Source organism: Gossypium hirsutum, chromosome A04 (genome assembly GCF_007990345.1).
Source record: "Gossypium hirsutum isolate 1008001.06 chromosome A04, Gossypium_hirsutum_v2.1, whole genome shotgun sequence".
Classification (NCBI taxonomy): domain Eukaryota; kingdom Viridiplantae; phylum Streptophyta; class Magnoliopsida; order Malvales; family Malvaceae; genus Gossypium; species Gossypium hirsutum.
Window position 1 is genome coordinate 4,283,905 of NC_053427.1, and position 23,610 is coordinate 4,307,514.

General features: G+C 37.4%; 2 protein-coding genes and 1 long non-coding RNA gene across 3 annotated transcripts; all 3 read right to left on the reverse strand.

Moving 5' to 3' along the window:
* Positions 1–5,228: 5,228 nt before the first annotated feature.
* LOC107919145 (uncharacterized) lies at positions 5,229–6,638 on the reverse strand. The gene is made up of 2 exons (XM_016848668.1): positions 5,961–6,638; positions 5,229–5,825 (listed from the first exon to the last, which is right to left on the reverse strand). The coding sequence occupies exons 1-2, from the start codon at positions 6,636–6,638 to the stop codon at positions 5,229–5,231; spliced, it is 1,275 nt and encodes a 424-aa protein (XP_016704157.1).
* A 57-nt stretch (positions 6,639–6,695) lies between these two features.
* LOC107919146 (uncharacterized) lies at positions 6,696–7,268 on the reverse strand. The gene has a single exon (XM_016848669.1). The coding sequence runs from the start codon at positions 7,266–7,268 to the stop codon at positions 6,696–6,698; it is 573 nt and encodes a 190-aa protein (XP_016704158.1).
* Positions 7,269–18,420: 11,152 nt separating this feature from the next.
* LOC107918906 (uncharacterized) lies at positions 18,421–19,662 on the reverse strand. Its single transcript, XR_001690297.2, has 2 exons — positions 19,009–19,662; positions 18,421–18,711 (listed from the first exon to the last, which is right to left on the reverse strand). It is a non-coding gene; the product is annotated as an uncharacterized lncRNA (long non-coding RNA).
* Between the last annotated feature and the right edge of the window lie 3,948 nt (positions 19,663–23,610).

A 23,610-nucleotide genomic window follows, 5' to 3' on the forward strand; every position in this document is an offset into this window, starting at 1 on the left:
GGACTACCCTTTTTCCAGTGTTTCCAACTTTTGAACTTGGTTAGTCCTGACTAGTGACCCTGTTTTAGGTCCTTGTACTATTTAGAGACTTCCCAGAGTAATATGCATAACTTCTTTTGTGTGAATATTATAAAAAATCGTGATTTCAGCAAAAATGCTTGAAAGAGATTATCATAATGGACAGAATGAAATTTTATTGAGTGAAACTCGAAGTGAATACATTAAACAGGATAGTAAATCTGCTAAGGCACAAAATAAAATGAAAAAAGAGGTGCCCCAAATATTGCAGCACGAGTTTCTCTATTCTAATTTCTCAAAGGCTCCTTCGAACCAAATGTGTGTTCAGGAGATCCCGCATATTTTGTTGATGTTCCAAGATGTACTGTTATTCCCTCTTGTTAATTTTGGGAGGACAAGACTACCACATGCCCCACATTTAAAATTTGAGCTGCCCGTTTTCGGGTTTTTAACTCAAAAACCCCTTTGGTCTTAAAGTGCCTTTTGCGGGTTTTCACCTTGTCCTCTCCATCTTTTTTTTTGGTCTCAGAGCGCCCTTTGCGGGTTCACTCTGGCCTCTCTTTCTTTAGGTAAAATACTTCTTAACTAAATCCGAATTTACAGGATTGGACAAGTTTCTACCATCCATCTCGGCTAGAATCAATGCTCCTCCGGAGAAAGCTTTTTTCACCACGTAAGGCCCCTCCCAATTAGGCATCCATTTTCCTCTAAAATCCTTCTGTATGGGAAGGATCTTTTTCAAGACCAGGTCCCCCTCATGAAACTCTCTTGGGCGGACCTTCTTGTCGTATGCCCGTATCATTCGTTTTTGGTACATCTGACCATGACGGATAGCTCTTAGCCTCTTTTCCTCAATTAAGTTCAATTGATCATATCAAGACTGGATCCATTCTGCTTAATCCAACTTTAGTTCTGACAACACTCGGAGGGATGGGATCTCGACTTCGATGGGCAAAACTACTTCCATTCTGTAGACCAAAGAGAAAGGCGTTGCCCTAGTTGAGGTTCTGATTGATGTTCGATAAGCAAATAGGGCAAATGGTAATTTCTTATGCCAATCTTTGTAGGTCTCAGTCATCTTCCCCACAATCTTCTTAATGTTTTTATTGGCTGCTTCCACTGCCCCATTCATTTTCGGGCAATATGGTGACGAGTTGTGGTGTCTAATCCTGAATTGACTGCAAACTTCCGCTATCGTATTATTGTTTAGGTTTACTACATTGTCAGATATGATCCTCTCCGGCATTCCATATCGGCATATGATCTCTTTTTTCATGAATTTTCTCACTGCCGATTTTGTAACATTGGCATATAAAGCGGTTTCTACCCATTTGGTGAAGTAGTCTATAACCACAAAGATGAATCGATACCCATTGAAAGCCTTCGACGATATTGGTCCAATCACATCCATACCCCACATAGAGAATGGCCATGGGGAAACCATGACATGCAGTGGTGAAGGAGGTACATAAATTTTATCTCCGTAGATTTGGCACTTATGGTATCTCTTGGCGTAATTGACACAGTCTCCTTCCATAGTAGACCAATAGTACCCGAATCTCATAATTTGCCTGGCCATTGTAAAGCCATTAGCTTGTGTCCTACAGACGCCTTCATGGACTTCTTCCAAGATTTTCTTAGCTTCTACAGCGTCTACGCATCTTAGTAGCACTTGATCCTTTCTTCTTTTGTATAGGATCTCCTCATCTAAGACATAGCCGATGGCCAACCTTCTCAGTGTCCTTTTTTCATTCTCACTTGCCCGGTCTGGGTACTCACGAATCTTCACGTATTGCAATATATCGTGATACCAAGGGCTATCATCTTTTTCTTCATCCTCTTCAATATTATAACAGTGGGCCGGAGTTTCATAAATGCTCATCTGGATGGGTTTGACATCTTCTTGTTTGTTCACCTTGATCATGGAGGCTAAGGTAGCCAAAGCATCGGCCATCTGATTTTCATCCCGTGAAAGGTAGCAGAAGGTAATGTCATCGAACTCTTTGACCAATTCACAGACCAGTTTTCGATTGTCGATCAACTTGGGGTATCTAGTCTCCCATTCTTCCTTGAGTTGATAAATCACTAGCGCAGAATCCCCATACACCTCTAGCACTTTAATCTTGCGTTCTATGGCTACACGGATACCCATGATGTACGTTTCGTATTCCGCCATGTTATTCGTACAATTAAAATCTAATTTACTAGTAAATGGATAATGATCTTCGTTTAGGGATACCAAGACTGCCCTGATTCCATTACCCACATCATTTGACGCCCCATCGAAGTTCAGTTTCCAGGGAAGTTCTTCCGGATCACCTTCTTCAGTGGTTGTAACACACATCAGGTCTTCATTCGGGAAATCGAAGTTCAAAGGCTCGTAGTCTTCCAAAGCTCTACTAGCCAGAAAATCTACTATTGTACTCCCTTTTACTGCTTTCTGGTTCACATAGACTATGTCAAATTCGGAGAGTAGAATCTGCCATCGTGCCATCCTTCCATTCAAAGCTGTTGACTCCATCTCGTACTTTAAAGGATCCAATTTTGAGATGAGCCAAGTGGTGTGATACAACATATACTGCCTCAGCCTTCGGGTTGTCCAAATTAAGGCACAACACAACTTCTCTATCGGCAGGTACCTTGTTTCACAGTCAGTGAACTTCTTACTAAGGTAGTAAATAGCTCTTTCTTTCCTTCCTAACTCATCACGCTGACCCAATATGCACCCCATGGAATTCTCAAATATTGCCAAATACAGTATCAATGGCTTATCGGGGTTAGGTGGCATCAGCACCGGAGCGTTGGATAAGTACTGTTTGACCTTGTCGAAAGCCCTTTGGCATTCTTCATCTCATTCACCAGGGTTGTGTTTCTTGAGGAGGCGAAAGATAAGGTCACATTTCTCGGTCAGTTGTGAAATGAACCGAGCAATGTAATTTAATCTTCCTAGAAAGCCTCGAACCTCTTTCTGGGTACGCGGCGGAGATAGCTCTTGTATGGCTTTGAATTTGTCTGGATCAATCTCGATCCCTTTCTCGCTAACCACGAATCCGAGCAACTTTCCAGACTTGGCTCCGAAGGTACATTTAGCGGGATTAAGTTTTAGCTGGAACTTCCTCAGCCTCAAAAAGAATTTTCTCAGGACTTGTATGTGCTCCTTCTCTGTTCGATACTTTTCAATCATATCATCGACATAAACCTCGATTTCTTTATGCATCATGTCGTGAAACAGTGTTACCATGGCTCTTTGATATGTTGCCCCCGCATTCTTTAGTCCAAACGGTATCACCTTGTACTAGAACGTGCCCCACATGGTTACAAATGTGGTCTTCTCCATGTCTTCAGGATGCATTTTGATCTGGTTATATCTGGAGAAACCGTCCATAAATGAAAACAGTGAGTGTCTTGCCGTGTTGTCCACTAGGATGTCAATATGAGGTAGTGGGAAATATCTTTGTAGTTCACACACATTCGCACTTTTCCATCTTTCTTAGGGACGGGGACGACGTTGGCTACCCAATCTGAGTATTTTACAACCTTCAGGAATCTAGCGTCGAACTACTTTCGAACTTCTTCTTTTATTTTTAGCAAGACGTCGGGCCTCATTCTTCGGAGTTTTTGCTAAACTTGCTTACATTCTTCCTTTATGGGGAGTCGGTGCACCATGATATCAAAGTCCAACTCGGCATATCTTGGTATGACCATGCAAAGACATCTTTGAATTCTTGAAGTAATTCAATAAGGTCCCGCTTCATTTCCATGGTGATACAAGTTCTGATTTTCACCTCTTGTCCTTTTCCTAAGCTCACAATTTCTACTGATTCCTTGTGAGGTAGGATTTGTTTCTCATCTTGTTCTACCATTCTCAACAAATCAGGAGATAGGTTACAGCCTTGGTCATCTTCAAAATCCTGAGAATCCTCCGTACACACATCTCACTCAAAAGGATATTTTGAGCCATTGACAATGTCACTCGTATCATTGATATCTGGGGACCTGTTATGAGGATGAAAGAAGAGACAAAGAATCAAAAGAATTCAAGAACACTTGTTTGCATGGTATGATTATGAATGAAGAATGAAAGAATATTTAAAAGAATGTTTAAAGAACAAAAGAATCTGAAAGTAATCGTTTGTATAATATGATTATGAGTGAAATTTAAAGAATGAGAGAACATCTGCTCAAAATGATAATAATAGTGCATTTTATTGAAATAACGTTTTTAAACATCAGCCTATTTCACAAAAGATTCTTATTACTCCTAGGCGTAGAGCAATAAGTGTGTTTTGGACATTACTCTGAGTCAGTTCTAAAAACTACAGGAATCTCTTCCGCAGTCTAGTTATCCAGAACACTTCCAGGTAGGTAGGGGCAAATGCCCGACAAATTTTCTCTTCCAATCTCTTTGTCGTATGTGGCGTTGATGTCCAAGCTTTCCAACCTCTCCTCTATTGCTTCTTTTCTTAGCGTGCCCCTCTCAGGATGAATGATTCCTCCGGACACAAAAGTTTTTGATATATGGGGAATATCATTGGTTCCCATTTGATTTCCTCCATCGTTAACCGTACTCTCCTTCTTTCTTGCTTCTTTTCCAGCTCCCTTCTTCTTTGTCTCGCATTCAGCTTAAATCTTAAGTTGAAGCGGTCTCTCTTCTCCTTTAATACCGGTGTTTCAACCCTTTCTTGGAGGTGTCTTCCAAGTCCTCTTCTGGGTAGGGCCCCTTTTCTAACTATCAACTGCAGGCTCACCCTTGTAGTTTTGGACAGTTTTGGCACCAGAATCTTGCTTCCCTCGGCGATGAACGTCTCATTAACAAATTCCAAATATCGAAATGAGCATTCAATTGCTTCGTCATCTGTCTCCAAATAGGGCGCATTATTGCTTACAGTTGCAATGATATCCTCTTCAGCATTGATTGTTATCAACCGCCCCTCTGATACCAGCTTCAACTTTTGATGCAACGATGAAGGCACTGCCCTAGCTGAATGTATCCAGGGCCTCCCCAATAAGAAATTATATGAGGGCTTAATATTCATTACTAGGAAATCCACCTCATATGTGTTTGGCCCGATTTGAAGAGGGACCTCGATTCTGCCCATCACCCTTCTCTCCGTGCCATCAAATGCTTTCACCATATTCTGGCGCTCCTTTATGTGAGAGCTGTCTATAGGTAATCTATTAAGCGTAGTTAATGGTAGGACGTTCAAGGCCTACCCATTGTCAATCAGTACGCCTAGCAGCGTATACTCCTTACAGTGCGTGGTAATGCGCAAAGCTTTAGTCGACCTCATGCCACCGGGTGGTATCTCATCGTTATTGAAGAAGATATAGTTGTCGGCACTTATGTTGCTAACTAAGCGGTCCAGCTTGTTAACGGAGATATCATTGGCAACATATGTTTCATTCAAGACTTTCATCAGCGCGCTGCGGTGGACTTCTGAACTCAGGAGTAAAGTCAGCATCAAGATACGGGCTGGTTGTTTACGTAGCTGTTCCACCACACTGTATTCGCTGTGCTTTAGGAATTTTAAAAACTCCTTAGCCTCCTCCTCGTTAACTGGCTCATTGACAAGAAGTTCAGATTTGGTCGCTTTTTCCTTTAGCCCTTTGACCATTGGGGCTTTTCCTTTTACAGGTTGTGCCTTCTCACTTGCTGTATCGTAATGTCTCCCGCTACGCGTATAGGAGCCTCTATCTTGGTCCTCTTTTGAGGCGTCAACCAGGCTTTCCTTTCCTTGAATCGTCACGTTGCAATCATAATTCCATGGGACCCTTTTACTGTCTTTGTAGGGGAAGACTGCAGGTCTCTGGATTATGACCCTCGGTGGTATTTGAACTCCAGCTTCATTATTTTTGGGTCTCGATATGATAACCACGGGTTAGTTAACTGTCTGATTCTATGTCGTCGATTCTCGCTTCGACGCGCATATATCTCCCACTACGGGGTCTTCGGTCTCTTCATAGAATTTCATTTCCTTATTATCCATCATGTTCTGTACTAGGGCCCTGAATTCCACACACTCTTGGATTTCATGCCCCACCTCATTGTGGAACTCATAGTAGTTCCTCTCTTCTATAGATTCTTCCCTCGAATCCAACGCAATCAATCCTCTCTTGGCCATCTCCTTCCACACCCGCCTTAATGGGGTCCCGACTTCTCCAACCTCGCTTTTAACCTTCTTTTTCTTGCCTTCACTTATCCCATTTACTCCTTGGTTGGAATGATTAGGGAGTGGGTTTCCTGCTATGTTGGGTATGCCTGGGTCGTCAAACCTTACGATCCCCATCTTAATGAGTCTTTCGACTACTTTCTTGAACGCAGTGCAGTTTTCGATTGAGTGCCCGGTAATTCCCGCGTGGTATTCACATTGGGTGTTTGTGTCATGCCATTTGGGATACGGAGGCTGTAAAGGCTTCAGGTAAAAAGGGGACACTACATGAGCGTTGAATAGATTCTGGTATAGCTCCCTATACGTCATAGGTATAGTGGTGAACTGTGACCTTTCTGTGTTCTCCCTTGCGTTGGATTCTTTTCTAACAGAGCTTTGTTGATTGGTGGTCACCGTCTTGGGTTGATTTACGGTGAATGACTTAGATTGACCCTTGTTGAATGTGCTCATGTTGTTCACTTCATTATCTCTTTTCCTCGGGGTCGAATTCCTGGCACTCTCTCCTGATTATATCTTATCGCTCCTCACAGCATTTTCGATCATTTCCCCAGTCATCACTATGTCAGAGAAGCTCTTGGTGGCGCTTCCCAACATATGAGTGATAAAAGGGGCCTTCAAGGTGTTGATTAAGAGCATCGTCATTTCCTTTTCTAGAAGCAGCGGCTGAACCTGTATGACCACTTCTCTCCACCTTTGTGCGTACTGTCTGAAACTTTCATTGGATTTCTTTTCCATATTCTGGAGAGTGATTCTGTCGGGGGTCATGTCCGTCACGTGATTGTATTGTTTCATAAAGGCCTGAACCAGGTCCTTCCATGAGTTAATTTTAGCGCGGCTTAATTGGTTATACCACTTAGATGCCACCCCGACCAGACTATCTTGAAAGTAGTGGATTAAAAGCTGGTCATTGTTAACGTATCCCGCCATTCGCCTGCAAAACATAGTGATGTGGGCTTCAGGGCAGCTCGTTCCATTGTATTTCTCGAATTTGGGCATTTTGAATTTAGGGGGAAGGACCAAATCTGGGACCAAACTCAGGTCTTTGGCATCAATCCCTTGATGATGATCAGCGCTTTCCATGGCTTTGAATTTCTCCTCGAGCCATCTACACTGTTCTTCTAATTGTTTTTACGAATCTATTCTCGCCTTTTCTTTTTCAGCAACTTCATCCAAATCGGGAACGGGAGGACAGTTCGGGTTGTGGACAAAGTTAGAGCCTGAGCCGGTTTGGAAATTCAGCGGTATTGAAGCTCCAGCCTGAACCAACTGGGGCATGATCGTGATAGATGGTTTTTATAGATTAATCTCAGGCTTCATCGGTGCATGTGTCAGAGTGAAGCCAGTGGGGTATTAGGGATCCTCATTAGTTTCCTCAACTTTGTCCTTGGGGCCCTTTCCCTTCCTCCCAACAACAATTGGGATAACTGACTCATCATTTCTCTCTGGGATTCCATCATTTGCTCCTTCATCTCTCGCTGAATCTTGGCTAGCTACTCTTGCATCTGAGATTGCATCTGTTCCTGCATGTCCTTTTGCATTTGCTCCAATTTCTCGAGCCTTTTATCCATTAACTTTTTCCTTGTATCGTAGGGGTGCGTGGTTGGTTGGTTTTTGTTGGTTTCCAAGTTACTGAAATAATTTTTTAATTAATTAATTAGAAACCTCTTATGACTTTTAATGCATAATGATATGATGTAATGCAAATGCATGAATGCAAAGGAGGCATCAATTTTGATTCAATTAATCTTAGAAAACTCCACTAGAAAATAAAAGTCTTTTACATAAAGTTGAGTTACAGATAAAATTTCGCTCTAATGCTTAAAGTCTTAATTTTTCTAAGCAACGAGGCCAGCTCCTGTCCACGATCTGACTCCAACTCATACTTCATGCTCAGTGTGTTTACCTGTACCGCTAAAGCTTGCAAGTAGTCAGCTACCTCCCGAATCTGGGTTATGGCTTCCTCCATAAGGTAATCTCTGGTTCTGACTTGGTCTTGTGCATGGTGAAGATGCTCTCTCCAACGGTCCTCATTTGTCTTGAAAAACTAGATCTGTATCTCACAGTTTTACAGTGATGCCTCTAATTCTTCTATTTTCCTTTCATTTCTTCTATCTTGCTCAAGCTTGCCCTCAAATCCATTGCGGTGTTGCAGTTTCGGTACTGATGCAGAGACTTCTCGAGTTCTGCCACTCTAGCCTTTAATTCCTCTCGTTCATTTCTGCTTTCCGACAGACTCTTCTCTAAATCTTTGTTCCGTGCCTGAGCTTCTCGAAATTTTCTTTCCCATCGGTCGGCTTTGGTATTTTCTTCTCAAATTTCATGGCGTCATTGTTCGGAAGTCTTACCTAACCCCGCAGTCCTCATAGATAGACACAGCTTCTTATAGTCAGTCTTCAAGCTGTCTAGATCTTCTTTGGCCTTAGTTTTCCCTTTTCTCCACTTCTCAGCCTCTGATCTCTGGACATCAGCGTCTAATCTTAAGTGCATCTTCTCTTGCTCCAATTGTTCAATCTTTTTCCCAAGCTCTGAACTCTTCTTCTCGAAATCTTGCTTTATAATTTCCAACTCTGATGGGGCGACTTGTAATTGTTCCACCATAGGTCGAGTATTTTCCAAGTTTGGCCTAGGAACATTATCATTAACCCTATTCTTAAACCATCCATCATACTAGGGCGTTACCATGGAATCGAAGGGCAACCTCTTCATCCAACAAGTTTGCTTCCAAGCATCCGATAGCTCCCGAACTTTCTTCTTATAGTGAGCACCTTTAAAAGAGAATTCACTCTGAGCGATTCCATAGGTCGTGGGTACAAACTGCCTCGATTTATATTGTCTCAAGGCTAGCAATAGAGTATACCTGGTAGCTCCCCAAATTCTTATCAATGGCACCCAATCAAAGTTACCACATCGGTACATGATCTCATCAGGAACCATCCAATAAGCTCTCCACTCGATATCCCCGTCCTTGAGGTTTTGAAGAATTTCCATCCACTTCTCTTCCGAGATATCCTCTCTCCTTTGTACGGCTGCCTCTTCTTTTAATGGGGAATAACCTTCGGAAAAGACCTGATAAGAAACCTTGTCTACCTTCCAAAAGTGCCCATGAAACCATACCATCAATAATTGTGCACATCCAATAAACCATCCCTCGCCTGTCTTTCGACATGAGCTCAAAGATCTAAATGTCTCAGCCAATATCGCCGGTACCGGTGTGATTCCCTTCTCAAGGCGATTGAATAAGTCAATGACTGCCTCATCCACATGCCTCAAAGCCTTAGGAAAAATTACCAAGCCATAGATGCTTAAGGCAAAGATATCGACCCTCTTTCTTTCATCTGGATACGTCAAAATCAAATCTAGCAAATTCTCCCAAGGGATACATTTACTATCTTATTTTTGTTGAATTCGGGCAGTGACCCAAGGCTCGCTCATCTCAGAAATGCTCATCAATTTCTTCACGAAAGTCTGACCATAAAAACCTAGGCATAATTCTTTCGGACCTGAATCTTTGGACACCTGAGCAGAGTAGTGTATTCCTCCATGGTAGGTACCAAATCCACTTCTCCAAAAGTGAAACACTTGTAAGCAGAATTCCAAAACTGCACCATAACTCAGAACAGATGTTTATCCACTCTAATGTCTAGCAAGTAGGATATATCACCATAACTTTGATAAAACAACTGCTTGATCCCCTCATCCCAACTAGCCCAAATGTCTCTCAACTCTTGCAGCTCATTCTGTGCTACATTGACACGAATGAAATCCTGTAACTCTGATATATATCCTTCTGCCAAGCTATCCCTTTTTTTTGGTTTTAGCTTCTATGACCATGCACGAACGGTTGCATTATCCTCGACTTTACTAAGAAATTCATTCTCCATGTCAAACTTTCTAACTTAGTAATTGAATACAAATCAACACCTCCTTTAGTATGCAATGTCATTCAAAAAATAATCAAAACAAAACACAGGTTAGCATCAAATAATAGTGATAAAATGCAAGCACATAAACGATAATTACAACGCATATACGGGTAAATACTAAGGCTTGACGCGGCTCCACCCAAGGACAACTCCTAAGGTTCACTATATGTGGTTCGTTCTAGGGATAAGGTACCCGACCAGCAGATTCCTCAATCCTCACCCATTATAGGCTCATATAGATTGAGTTCGGTTCGGGGGGATACATTTCCCTATGACCATGCGGAGATGAAAATCTCACGAAATCATAGGTACGGATGTACCCCGAAAGCAATTCACTAGCCCATACGGAGGTGAAAACCTCATCAAAGCGTAGCTGTAACGCCCCAATTTTTGGGAATTCTGTGAATGTTGGCATAGGTTTAATTATGTTAGTGGGCCTCTAGAAGGCCCAAGCTTAAGATAGAACCCAGAAATTTTAGTTAATTTTTGTTCCATAAGAAAAAGAGGGTGAAATTATGAAATAGAACCTATGTGAAAATGTTTGAAAATGCTATAGGCTAAATTGAAGTGGCCAAATAAATAGGAGTGCAAAATAGGAGGATTTGCATGACAAACCTCCCATTTTACATGAAGTGGCCAGCCATCATGTTGTTGTAGACATTATGAGCACTTGATATCCATAATTCATGGTACAAATTGATAATGGGTTAGGTAAATGTTTCATGATAATGGATTAGGTAAATGCTCTATGATAATGGTTTAGGTAAATGTTCCATGATGGGCATTTCATGTCTTTTGTATTAAAGAATTAAATGGATGAAATATGAAATTTTATTAAAAGAAAAAGGGGTGAAAAGAAAAAAGTTTTGTCCATCTTTGTTCATCATAGCCTAAAGTTAGAGAACAGAAAGGAGAGGAGAAAGCTCTTGAATGTTAGGTCACTTGGGGAAGAAAATTGAAGGTAAGTTCATGGTAGTTTGCTTCTATCTTGATGTTCATGAGTTCTTCTTGATTCTACCTTAACTCTTGAAGCATATTTTGGTTTTTAGTTGTGTTGTGAGCATTTAGTCATGAATTAAAATGAAGGAAATGGTTGTTGTTTCATGTTCTTTTGATGAAAAATGGAAGATAGGTGAAGTTGAGCCAAACAAATGAGCATGCATGTGCCTTAGATGTTAAAGGGAAAAATCAGCTAACATGTTGTGCTTTAAAATGATGAAATGGAGATTATACTTAAGTAAAATCATAGATATGTGATGATTGATTGGTGATATACATGTTTAAATAACAAGCATGCAAGTTAGGTGTGAAAGAGTGATTTGGTAATAAATCTGCTTGGGACAGCAGCAGTAACGTGACTTTGGAAAATCACCATAAATTGTGGGAGATGAGTTAGAAGCTGCATAAATTATGTAATTAAATCTTAATGAGTCTAGTTTCAAATGGAATAAACTAGAACATATTTTGAATTCTGTACAATGAGAAATTTGATTCGTAATGAAGAGTGGTCAGATTAGTCAAACAGTGAAACATGGGAAACATGGGAAACTTTGAGAAAAATCTGGTATTGATTGGCCAAACCAAAAATTCTGAAAATTTTATGGATAGAAGATATATGAGTCTATTTTCAAGGAAAATTAACGAAACTTGATTTGGAGTTTCGTAGCTCCAGTTATAAATGATTTAGTGACTGTTTCTCAGGAAGACTGCTTGTAGTGAAATTATGATTATGTGGTAAACATTGACAAAAAATTGTTAATGATTTGCTTATTGTTTTCTTATAAGCTTACTATGATCTGTAGGTGTGGTTGGCCGAATATTGTAAGGGTTTAATACGTAGTTTGTATTTGAATAGTTAGATTAATGTGTTAGTAATCCAATTGTAGGCGGTTCGTGTGTGGATTTCGTCAGCATATCGTCGCAAACAGGTGTGTAACTAACACCCTCTTTCTTAGTCTGGATCGGCAAAAGTCGAAAAGACGAAATGCCAAAAACTTGTATTTTGTAGATTTGCGAGTGTGCGAATGCTCGTGAGGTAAATCGATTAATGTTTTTGGTAAGCTGCAAAATTTGGACTGCAAAGTGCATGATTTCTGTGCCCTCGATATTTTTGGGCTTAATGGGCCAAAAATGGAATGATAGGCCAACGGGCCAAATTCGGTAAGAACCCTCGGTACGTGATTCTGTAGTATGTGAAAGGTAGGAATATGCATGAAAAACCCTAAAATAGATAAATTACTGAAATACCTTTAAAAGTGGAAAATTTATAGTTTTACCCCTAGTAGATAAATTACCGAAATACCCCTAGGGTTAAATTGACCTAAATGCATGTTTGACTGTTGTTATTTACTGCATGCCATGTTATTATCTGATGCATGGGATTGGGATATTGACGGAGGAAGTACTGAAAGTGGTTTTTCCACGTACTGGAGGCTTTGCCTCAATTTACTGTTAACTGAGCAGCAATGCTGCAACTGTGGAGTGTTGGGCTGGATGGGTTGAGCTATTCCCCACATGGAGTGTATGGCTGGTACGGGTGGAGTGTAGTGGTTGGTGGGTTGAGTAGTCTCCCCAAATGGGCTTGCATATGTTTACTGATGTTGCATGTATTTTGAAATGGGCCTATGGGCCATACTGTTACCTGAATAAGGGGCTAAGGCCCAGTTTATTGTAATCTGAAAAGGGCTCTGGCCCAGTACAACTGTTACTTGGATGGGCTTAGGCCCAATAGGCTTGAGCTGACTTGGGCTTTGAATGGGTTTTCCTTACACACTGAGTTTCCCCAAACTCACCCCTTTTATTTTCATCCACGCAGGTAATCCCCAACCATAGTGGGCTTGGAGCTGTGAGGGAATTCGGAGTGGCCACCCGTTCTGAAAGTTTGATTTTATTCTGGTGAACTGGACATCCTTTTATTTACGTTTGAAGTTTTGGGTTTTTAAATGTAATAAGGCCGCTTAATTATTTTTGATGGTTTTAATATGTATTACTAAGATAGGTATTATTTATTTTAACTGTTGAAATTGGATAGCTTTAGGGCGCGTTTTCAAAAACAACAATTGATTTCAAAATAACAAGACAACAAGCAAAGCTTCCGCAATGAAAGTATTTTCCAAAATTAATCACTTTTCCTTAAAATGGCTTAATCAAATCGGTTTCCTAGAAATATCCATGACGTTAAGGTGTGGCAATGGCAGTATGCATGTCTAGGATTAGATCCGAAGGGAGCTTGGTACTTAAACAGTCCGATGGACTCACCACCTCTTTTCTGGTTTCCTACCTGATGCACAGCTTCAATTCACTTTAACCTATAATGAAATTATCTTTTAAAACACTAAGTAAGTTTTTCTGGATCAACAATATAAAATGTTCGATAGGGAACTACTCCCCGAATTTCCAAACATCGAGTATTTCCTTTGTTTTAAAGAGTTTTTAAAAAACGTGAGTGAGGTTCCGAAGGAATCTTCGATTGTTTTGAACAAATGAAAAAAGCGCAACCCAGCACGATAGGGCACGATTCTCAAATAACCAAACATCGAACATTTCCTTCATTTGAAAGAGTTTTAAGAAACCATGAGTGAAATTCTAAAGGGACGTTCGATTATTTTGAGCAAACGAGAAATTGCAACCCAACACGTTAGGGCAAGATTCCACGAATTGTCAAATATCGAATATCCCCTTCATTTTAAAAAATTCTTAAATAATTGTGAAACTAGCTTAAAACTTATTAATTTGACTCGAAATAAGACGAAATTAATTGTAAAAATTTGGATTCTATAAAACCACATTTCGAAAATCAAGTGGAAAACGATGATATGGGGTGATAGGCACATATGAGGTATAATGCTTGATGAATAAGAATATTAATCAACTAGCAGAATAAGCAATTAAATATAATCAATCTAAAAATTATAACCTAATTTCAATCATGTATGAATAATAATTGACATATCAATAAGATGAATACCATGCAATAATAACGTATATGCTACAATATAGAACCACCAACAAAATATATGCAAAACAAAATAGAATTTAAAAGTCAAAGTAGTATAAGACGATGGCGAAACAAAGACGATCTAATGAACCAATAATTTATACGACATGCGAATTAATGAATTGGTGCATTTTAGAATCTATTTGTGAAAAAACTAGGGATATATACTTAATCATTTAAAATACATATTATAAAATGAATGTTTTAATCGAATATCATACCAAAACATTAAATAATATTGGTTTTAAGAAATGAGGATTTATATAGTATGAAAATTTAAATTATGTGTAAAATATATTAAAAATAATAACCATAAAAATGTATAATAAGATATAATCCTTAAAAACATAATGGATCTACAAATTGTATGTATATATATGTATATAAATAAACTTAGAAATAATTGTTTATAAAAAATATCATAGTAATGTGTACACGATTAAATTATTTTACTATATACGTACAAATATATACATAATAAAACACTTCAATGAAATACTATTTAATATACCAAAAGAATACAACATCAAGAATTTTAGCACGATAATTTTATAAAAAAAAAAGAGTTTTAAAATAATGATTTAACCATTAAAATAGTATACGTAAAAGAATTTGAACGAGACAATATATATAATAGTTAAAATAATGCAAATACGAATCTCAAGATAATGATTTTATAAAGTATGGAATTAAAATAGCTTGACACACATGTAGAAACCAAATGGACCCTCAAAATTTATAACGAGTATAAAAATACCAAAATAATATGAATATATGAATATATATATATATAAAATTTGAACCAAATACTATGTCAAAAGAAAATTTCGGTATAATCATACAAAATAAAATAATTAATATACGAACAAAATGTTAAACGAACGTCAAAATAATAAGGTGTACTAATACAAACTTAATTAAAATCAAATTAAAATAAAAAGAGAAATTTAAAAATGAAACAGGTTACTTAAAAGTAAAAGGACAGATAGGTAAAATGCGCAAATGCGCAAGGGCTCAAACTGGAAATATTCCAAGCTTCCAAAACGCAGCGCATGTGCACGGACTAGAATGCAAACGCATGCAAATTATAAGGGCCAAATTTAAAAGAAATAAATCTGGACTAAGCCTAATCGAACAACGATATGAAGGGAAGGGACCAATCTTGAAAATAACCCTTCAGCGCGAAAACACGCGGGTCCTGAGGGTACCCGAGAATGGGTCGGGTCGATTTCTCTAAACGGTGTCATTTTAAGGCTACAAACCATGCCTCAAACAGCACTGTTTCGCATCGCTGATTAAAAGAAGGCACAGCCCCTGAAAACCCTAGACATTTCAGCCGAAGAAATGGGGAGAGGGGAACCCTAAAGGTTCTGCGCTGTTTGGCCATCATTTCATCACTACAACGATGACTGATGTCCTTCGGTAACCCCCCTTTTCGTTCTTCCGTTCACTCTAGCGTGGAGTTCGTCGATTTAAGCCTCGAAATCCCATCTCTGACTTTGATTTCAGCGAAGGAGACGAGGTCTCCGATGGCTCGTATGCGAAGGTAAGTCCTTTCCCCTTCCCTTTATTTGCTTTCAAATAAAAAATGACACAAAACAAAGAACAATCAAAAAAGGAATGCCCACAAATCGAAATCGAAAAATCACCTTCGAATATCGGTGGCCTTTTCTTTGTATTTTGATATGCGGATAGTGTTTTTTTTGTATTGCCTATTGCGCTTTTGTAACCCTTACAAAGATTAAAGACTATGGCTTTATAGCCGAAAAAAATCAAAAGAGAAAAATACAAAAAAATTCCTATTAGATGCCATTCTCGCTGCTGTTTTTTGTTTCCTTTCGCAGGTACAGGTGCGTTGTGTGTGTACGAGGCTGTACTGGCGTACGAGGGCTGTTGGCGTGGAGGCACGAGCGGCGTTGGGGCTGTACAGCAGCTGAAGGCTGCGGCGCGAAGAGAGAGAACCCTAGGGTTCTAAAGTTGTAATTAATTTTTTTTGGGCCTATCAGGCCTGTATTTGGGTCTTGGGTCATTGGGGTCAATTTGGTTTTAGGATATTTGATTTTGGGTTGTAATTGGACAGATAATGGACTGTTATAATTTATTTGGGTTTTAGGTTTATGGTTTTTTTGGTTTATTTATTTATTTTGTATATATTTTGGTTTCTAGTGGGCCCGGGTAAATTGGCCCATTTACACATAGTATTCACCAAATACCATATACATCATAGATAATTACATATCAAGGCATTTTTCATAAGTTTAGTGTACATACTTGTACAACTTGTAACATAACTCAAGTACATACTCACCAATGACTTACATCGTTGGAACCATTATCAACTCTTTCCTCGGATTTCCCATTGAATACTTGGAATATGAATGGATACACGAAAGATTGCACATAAGTGCTATATATACGTAGCTAGATCAATCAATAGCGCGTAATATATGTAGCCAAGGCTACCTCATAACATGTAACACATCCATAATGAACTAGGACCACTCAACGAGCTAGGATGTTATATGCATCGCATCCATCATGAACTCAGACCACTCAACGAGCTCAGATGCTCACACCCATAATGAACTCGGACCACTCAACGAGTTCGAATTTATAATTTCCTAGTGATATGTCACTTGTACCTTAAACTATTCCTTAAGTTCAAACGGGATTTTCCTTTCTTATACTTTGCATCTCTGTTATACTTAATCATAATGGCATATCACCATGTTCATAACATATTCATACTTTCATGGCAATAATTGACATTTAAGGCATGTATCATTAAACACATCACATGGTAACAATAAAGCATTTAATTTCACATATTTTGTATACCACATTTCATGTATCGTTATTTTCTTACATTTCATATAATATTCTCCATGTCATAATTCCACACATTAAACAACATTCCATCAACCTTTCCAATATGTTAAATCATATAATATATGCAATATTAATAAGGAATGTAATTCAAACATAACTTTGCATTATTATTATCATACGAACTTACCTCGACACCAAATTGGTAAAAGAGGCCTAAACATCAATTTCTCGTTTTTCCTTGTTCTAAGCCTGAATCTCGTTTTTCATCATGATAACATTACATTTAACTTATTAAGACAATATACTAATCAAATTAGTCCAATGACACATTTTGGCAAAATTTACAATTTGCCTCTATACTTTACCATAATTACCAAATTGCCCCTAAAATGATTTTTATTAAATTTATTAACTCTTTAAGCCTAGATGAACCATTTTCATAACTATAGCAACTTATAATTTCAACTATTTCATACATTTAAAACTTCTTTTACAACTTTGCAAAATATCCCATTTTAGGTGTTTTCATGCAAACTTCTTTCCCAAAAGTTGTTTATAACACTACCAAGACTCATATTCTTCCATAAAAACTCAAAAAAAAACATATGCTTTCCTGGAAAAACCCTAGACTCTTAATCATTTTGCAAAATAGTCCTCTCTTTTGAAAGCTCATGCTTTAGGGGTTCTAAAAATGCAAAAATTATCAAGAAAGACATTAAAAATCACTTACTAGCATGGGAGTTTCTTTTCTGAAATTTTCCATCCTCAATAACCTTTCTTTGTTGGTAATTTCGGTGGAGAGAAGATGAAGAAAAGAGGAGATTTTTCTTTTCTTTATTTTATTCTATTTTTAGTAAATTTAGTCACCTAAAAGCCACAAATTTTGGCTTTTTGACCATTTTGTCTCCCTTGGCCGGCCATGCTTTATTTAGGGGTCTTATTGCACTTTAAAGGCCCCCAATTTTAATTATCTAGCTATTAGACGCATTTAGGTACTAAAATACAACTTTTACCTTTTACGCGATTTAGTCCTTTTTTGAAATTAAGCTAGAAATCACGAAAATAAAATTACCAAAATTTTCATGCACCTTTATAAGCATGTTATATTACATAAAATAACATCAAAATAATTTTCTTTGGCCACAGAATAGTGGTTCCGAAACCACTATTCTGACTAGGCCTGAAATCGGGTTGTTACAGTAACTCCTTTGATTTAGCCGAAACTCCTAAGTCAAGTCAGGGATGTTACATATATGTCGCTACCATATGGAAAACCTGGATTTGACGTATTAAAAACTAGTATTAATTAAATTTTATCCATACAGTAGATATATATGTTTTTATAATTTGATCTACGTGTTTTAAATATACTTCATCTCAGATTTGAGAACCGAATTAAAACATTTTAAAAATTAAAGATGAATTTAAAATCCGCATTGTATAGGCCCAAATCTGCCCAGGCCTGTACAAACATAAACCAAAATAATAATAAAAACAAAATTTTTAATAGTTCAAGTCCCTTTATTACATCAGCCCAAATCTGCCAAAATAAAACAAAAACCCAAAACATAAATTGAAACAGTCCAAAATTAAGACCCAACTACACCCAAAACCTAAAACCTAGCCCAAAAGGTATACACAGCCCAACTGGCCCAAAACCCAAACACTAGGAAACCCTAGGTCACCCTTTTGCGCTGCAACAGCTTTGTATGATCGCCAGCCCTGCCACATATGCCTTCGTACCCTCCATACACGCACCATACACACCATGTACCTGCAAACAAACAAGAGAACAACACCAAATAGGAAAGAAAATAGAAAAAACTTGTATTTTTTTCTTTATTTTTTTTATTCTTTTGGCTATAAAGCCCAAAAACAAATCAATGTATTTTCTTTACATGCACATAGCAATAAAAAACAACAAGAAATCAAAAGAGGTGATTTGCTCTCTTTTTTAAAAACTTATCATAGCATTTCATTTTTTTTCTTGACTATTCTTCTATTTCTTTTTGTTTCTTCATTTACAAAGAAGAAAATAAAAAAAAGAAGAGGATAAAGGGGAAAGTTTCACCTGAACCATTAGTATACTGTCGGAGTTTCTTCTCTGTTAAAGCCCAAATCCAACGGAGGTGGAGACCTCCTTCTTTTGATTCCTTACGATTGAAGGTGCTATGAATACGAATTTAAACAAGTCCGAATGAGGTAATCTACCCTTCGTTTACCACCATTTGTGGTGGTTGTATGGCGGCTAGGGTTTGGCCTTTGAGAATCGACTAAAAGGAGGGGAATTATGGTTTTGAGGGGAATTATGGTTTTGTTTCAATGGTTTGAAGAAAATGGCAGATTGCCATTAAAATGCTTCTTTTAATTTTGGATGATAAATAAAACAGCACCATTTATGGGGAGGGGGGATCCGCGTGCCAACCCTCTCCATTACCCAGATCCGGGCCTTTGCGCTTTAAATGGGAAATTTCGCAGCAAGTCCTTCCTTTTTGCACTGGCTTTTAATTAGCCCTTATTCACATTTTATTTGTTTTAATTTTTTCCAGGAATTTGCGCGCCAATTCAATTGGGTCTGCGCCTAAACGTTGCGTTTTGAGATTTGGAACATTTGCACTTTTAATCCTCGGACATTTGTGCGCGTTGTGTTTTAATCCTTAATTATGTTTTATTACTTTCTTTATTTGTAAATTGTCCACTTGGTTTTATTTTTATTTCAATTGAGTTTTTATTATTATTTCAATTTATGTTTTTATTCTTTATGATTCTTTTATTTTTTTTAACAAATATTTGGTATTCATCTTTTAACATATTATCTTGGATTATTTTACTAATTTTGCATTGTTCTAGCTTGTTATTTTATAATTTTGTTCATATATATATTTAAAAAAAATTGTTTTATTTTATAATTTGTTTATTTTAAAATCCTCTTTTATATTTTTCTATGTTTTGAAGTTTTACATGATATTTAATTTAATGCTATTATACATACATATACATAATTATTTTTATTCTAAGTATATATTGTCGATTTCATATTATCTTATGTAAATATTTTTGTTTAAATTTATTTACGTATATATATATCTCTTCTTTTAAATCTATTTATGTATATAATTTGTTTCTTTAAAGGACCCTATTTTAAATTATATATTTTATTTATTTTAAACATTTTCATATATTGGAATTTTTATATATACATTATTTATATTGAGCTTTTCATTTCATGTATATTATTTATTTAGATGGACATATATTATTTCATAGATCTTATTTATTTATATATTATTTATTTTGAAATTTCATTTTTACATTAATATTTCATATATTATTTATGTTTATTTTCTACTTTTTGATCTATTTCAAACTTTCACATTTATAGCTTATTTTAAAAATAAATTATTATATGTATTATAATTTCAAATGTTTTATTTTTCATTATTAATTTCAAACTCATTTATCATCGTTTCAAAAATTGTTGCATTTTATTTGTATTAATCGACTTTATATTTCTTTTAAAATTGATTCTTTGATTCATAAGTCTTTGAATGTTAACGTTAGTATTTGCATAATGTGTGACGTGAACTCATTGTTATTGTGTGTATCTCAATTTGTTTTTTTTTCATACTATTGCCATTCATTTGTATAGCATTTTATTCATGTATATTGTTCCATGTTTATAATTTCGCCTTTCATTCAGGAGTGTCACATTGTAATTTTCTACTTATCAATCCAAAGTCAATTATTCCATTTTATTCCAAGTAAATCGACTAATGCGCTTTGAGACGGCTTTATAATAGTTCATTTGAAAATTTCCCCAAAACAAATGCAATATTGAGTGTTTGGAAATTCGGGAAATCGTGCCCTAACATGCTAGGTTTCGATTTTCTGTTTGTCCAAATAATCAAATATCCCTTTAAAATTTCGTCGGTGTTTTCTAACTTCAAAACAAGGCAATGTTCTATGTTTGGAAATCTGAGAAATCGTGCCCTAACGTATTGGGTTTCGATTTTTCGTTGGACCAAATAATTGAATACCCTTTCGTATTTTTTTAAATGTGTGAGTTGTTGGAAATCAAGAATTGACCATGGTATCGAGGGTTTAAAAGATCATGTCCTAACGTGATGGATGTTATATTGCATTTCTTCGAAACCAGAAATTTTTAACATCCAATTCAAATCCTCCTAATGTTTTAAAAGAAATCATATTTCAATTTTTTTTAAACCTTAGACATAAGGACATTATTTAATCAATTAGGTACCAATTTTGGGCGTAATGAGGGTGCTAACCCGTCCTCGTACGTAACCGACTCCTGGACTCATTTTCTTAAATTTCGTAGGCCAAAAGTAATATTTTAAAATAAAATGTTTTACTAGGTGATCCGATCACACCTAACAAAAAGGATTGGTGGTGACTCCATACCTTATTTTAACGTCGATCCCTATTTTTCAAAATAATAAAATGATTTCGATAGCTTGGCGACTCCACTGGGGAATAATAAGAGAGTCAAACCATAAAATTGATTTTTTTTGTCCTTTTGTCTAAAATTGAAAATTTGATTTGAAAATCATAATTCTTTGGTACATTTGTTTGTATGATTGTTGTGGTTTAAGTCTTGTAGAATAATATTACATTGCATTGCATGATCGTTGTGGTTACACCTTTAAGTGCGAGTAAGAAGCTATGCCTTCGTAAGGTTTTCACCTCCGCATGGGTTAGTCGATTGCTTACGGGATACATCCATACCTATGTTTTCGTGAGATTTTCATCTCCGCATGGTCATAGGGAAATGTATTCCCCTGAACTGAACTTGATCCATATGAGCCTATAATGGGTGAGGATTGAGGACTTTGCTGGTTCAGGTACCCTTTTCTTTAGAACCGCACCTCATATAGTAAACCCTAGGAGCTCACCCTAGGTAGTGTGATGCTAAATTTTAGCGATTATCCAGATAGTTGTTTGATTATTTTCTGTTTGCTTTGAATTTTATTATTTGATATTGACTTATGTGTTTTGTTCTGGCTGTCATTGCATGACATTGCATATTTAAAGAGATGTCGATTCGTGTTCAGTTACTAAGTTAGAAGACTTAGTATGGAGAATGAATTTCTTGATAAAGTCGAGGATAATACGGTCATCCGTACATTGTTAGAGAAGTTACAATTAGAGAAAGGGGATAGGCTAGCAGAGGGATATACATCAGAGTTGTGGGACTTCACCCGCAACAATGTGACACAAAATGAGCTACAAGAATTGAGAGACATATAGGCCCATTGGGATAAGGGAACTAAGCATTTGTTTTACCAAAATTATGGCGATATACCCTACTTGCTCGATATCAAGGTAGACAAGCATTTGTTTCGGGCTATGGCTCAGTTTTGGAACCCTGCTTATAGTTGTTTCACTTACGGGGAGGTAGATTTGGTGCCCACTGTGGAAGAGTATACTACCTTGTTGTGTTGTCCAAGGATTCAAGTCAACAAAACTTACTTTAGGGCTACTAATGTCCCAACTTTTGTAAAGAAGTTAATGAGCATTACCGGGATGAGTGAGCCTTAGGTTACGACTCAAATTCAGCAAAAATGGGATGGTAAATGTATTCCTTGGGCAAATTTGAGAGACTTAATTTTAGCACATCCGAATGTAAAGAAGAAAGTTGATATCTTCGCTTTGAGCATTTATGGTTCGATGATTTTTCCTAAAGCTTTAAGGCATATAAATGAAACATTCATTGGTTTATTCGATCATCTTAATAAAAGAGTCACACCGGTACCTGCAATTCTAGCTGAGATGTTCAGATCTTTGAGCATGTGTCGGAGGGCAAGAGAAGGTAGATTTATTGGATGCGCGCAGCTGTTATTGGTATGGTTTTATGGACATTTCTGGAAGGTGGACAAGGTTTCTTACGAGTCTTCTCTAAGAGTTATTCCCCATTAAAGGAGGAAGCAGCTACGCAAAGGAGAGACGACATCTCAGAAGAAAGGTGGATGACAATTCTTCAAAATCTCAAAGAGGAGAATATTGAATAGAGAGCCTTCTGGATGGTCCCCGATGAGATCCTTTATCGATGTGGGAGTTTTGATTGGGTACCTTTGTACGGAATCTGGGGAGCCATTGGATACACCTCTTTGCTTGTATTAAGGTAGTTTAAGTCAAGGCAGTTTATATCGATGACTTACAGGCTTACTCAATGCGAGTTCTCATATAAATGGGACAATTATAAGAAAAGGGTTCGAGAGATTTCTGATGCTTGGAAGCAAACTCACTGGATGAAGAGGTTGGTTGTTGGTTCAGTGACGACCCCTAAATATAATCGATAGTTTAGCAAAAGGATTAATGATAATATTCCTAGGCCAAGTTTAGAAAGTGTTCAATCAAAGGAGGAATACTTACAAGTTGTCCCGTCAGAGTTAAAGATTATAAAACAAGGCTTCAAAAAGAAGAGTTCTGAGCTTGGGAGGAGGATTGAGCAGTTGGAGGAAGAAAAAATGAGCTTGAGATTGGACGTGGATGTTCAGAAGCCAGAGGCTGAGAAGTTAAAAAAAGGGAAAAATAAGGCCGAGGAGGATCTGGATAGTTTAAAGACAGATTATAAGAAGCTACGTCTATCAATGAGGACTACTGGGTTAGGGATAACTTCAGAACAGTGGCGTCAGGAGATTCGAGAGGAAAA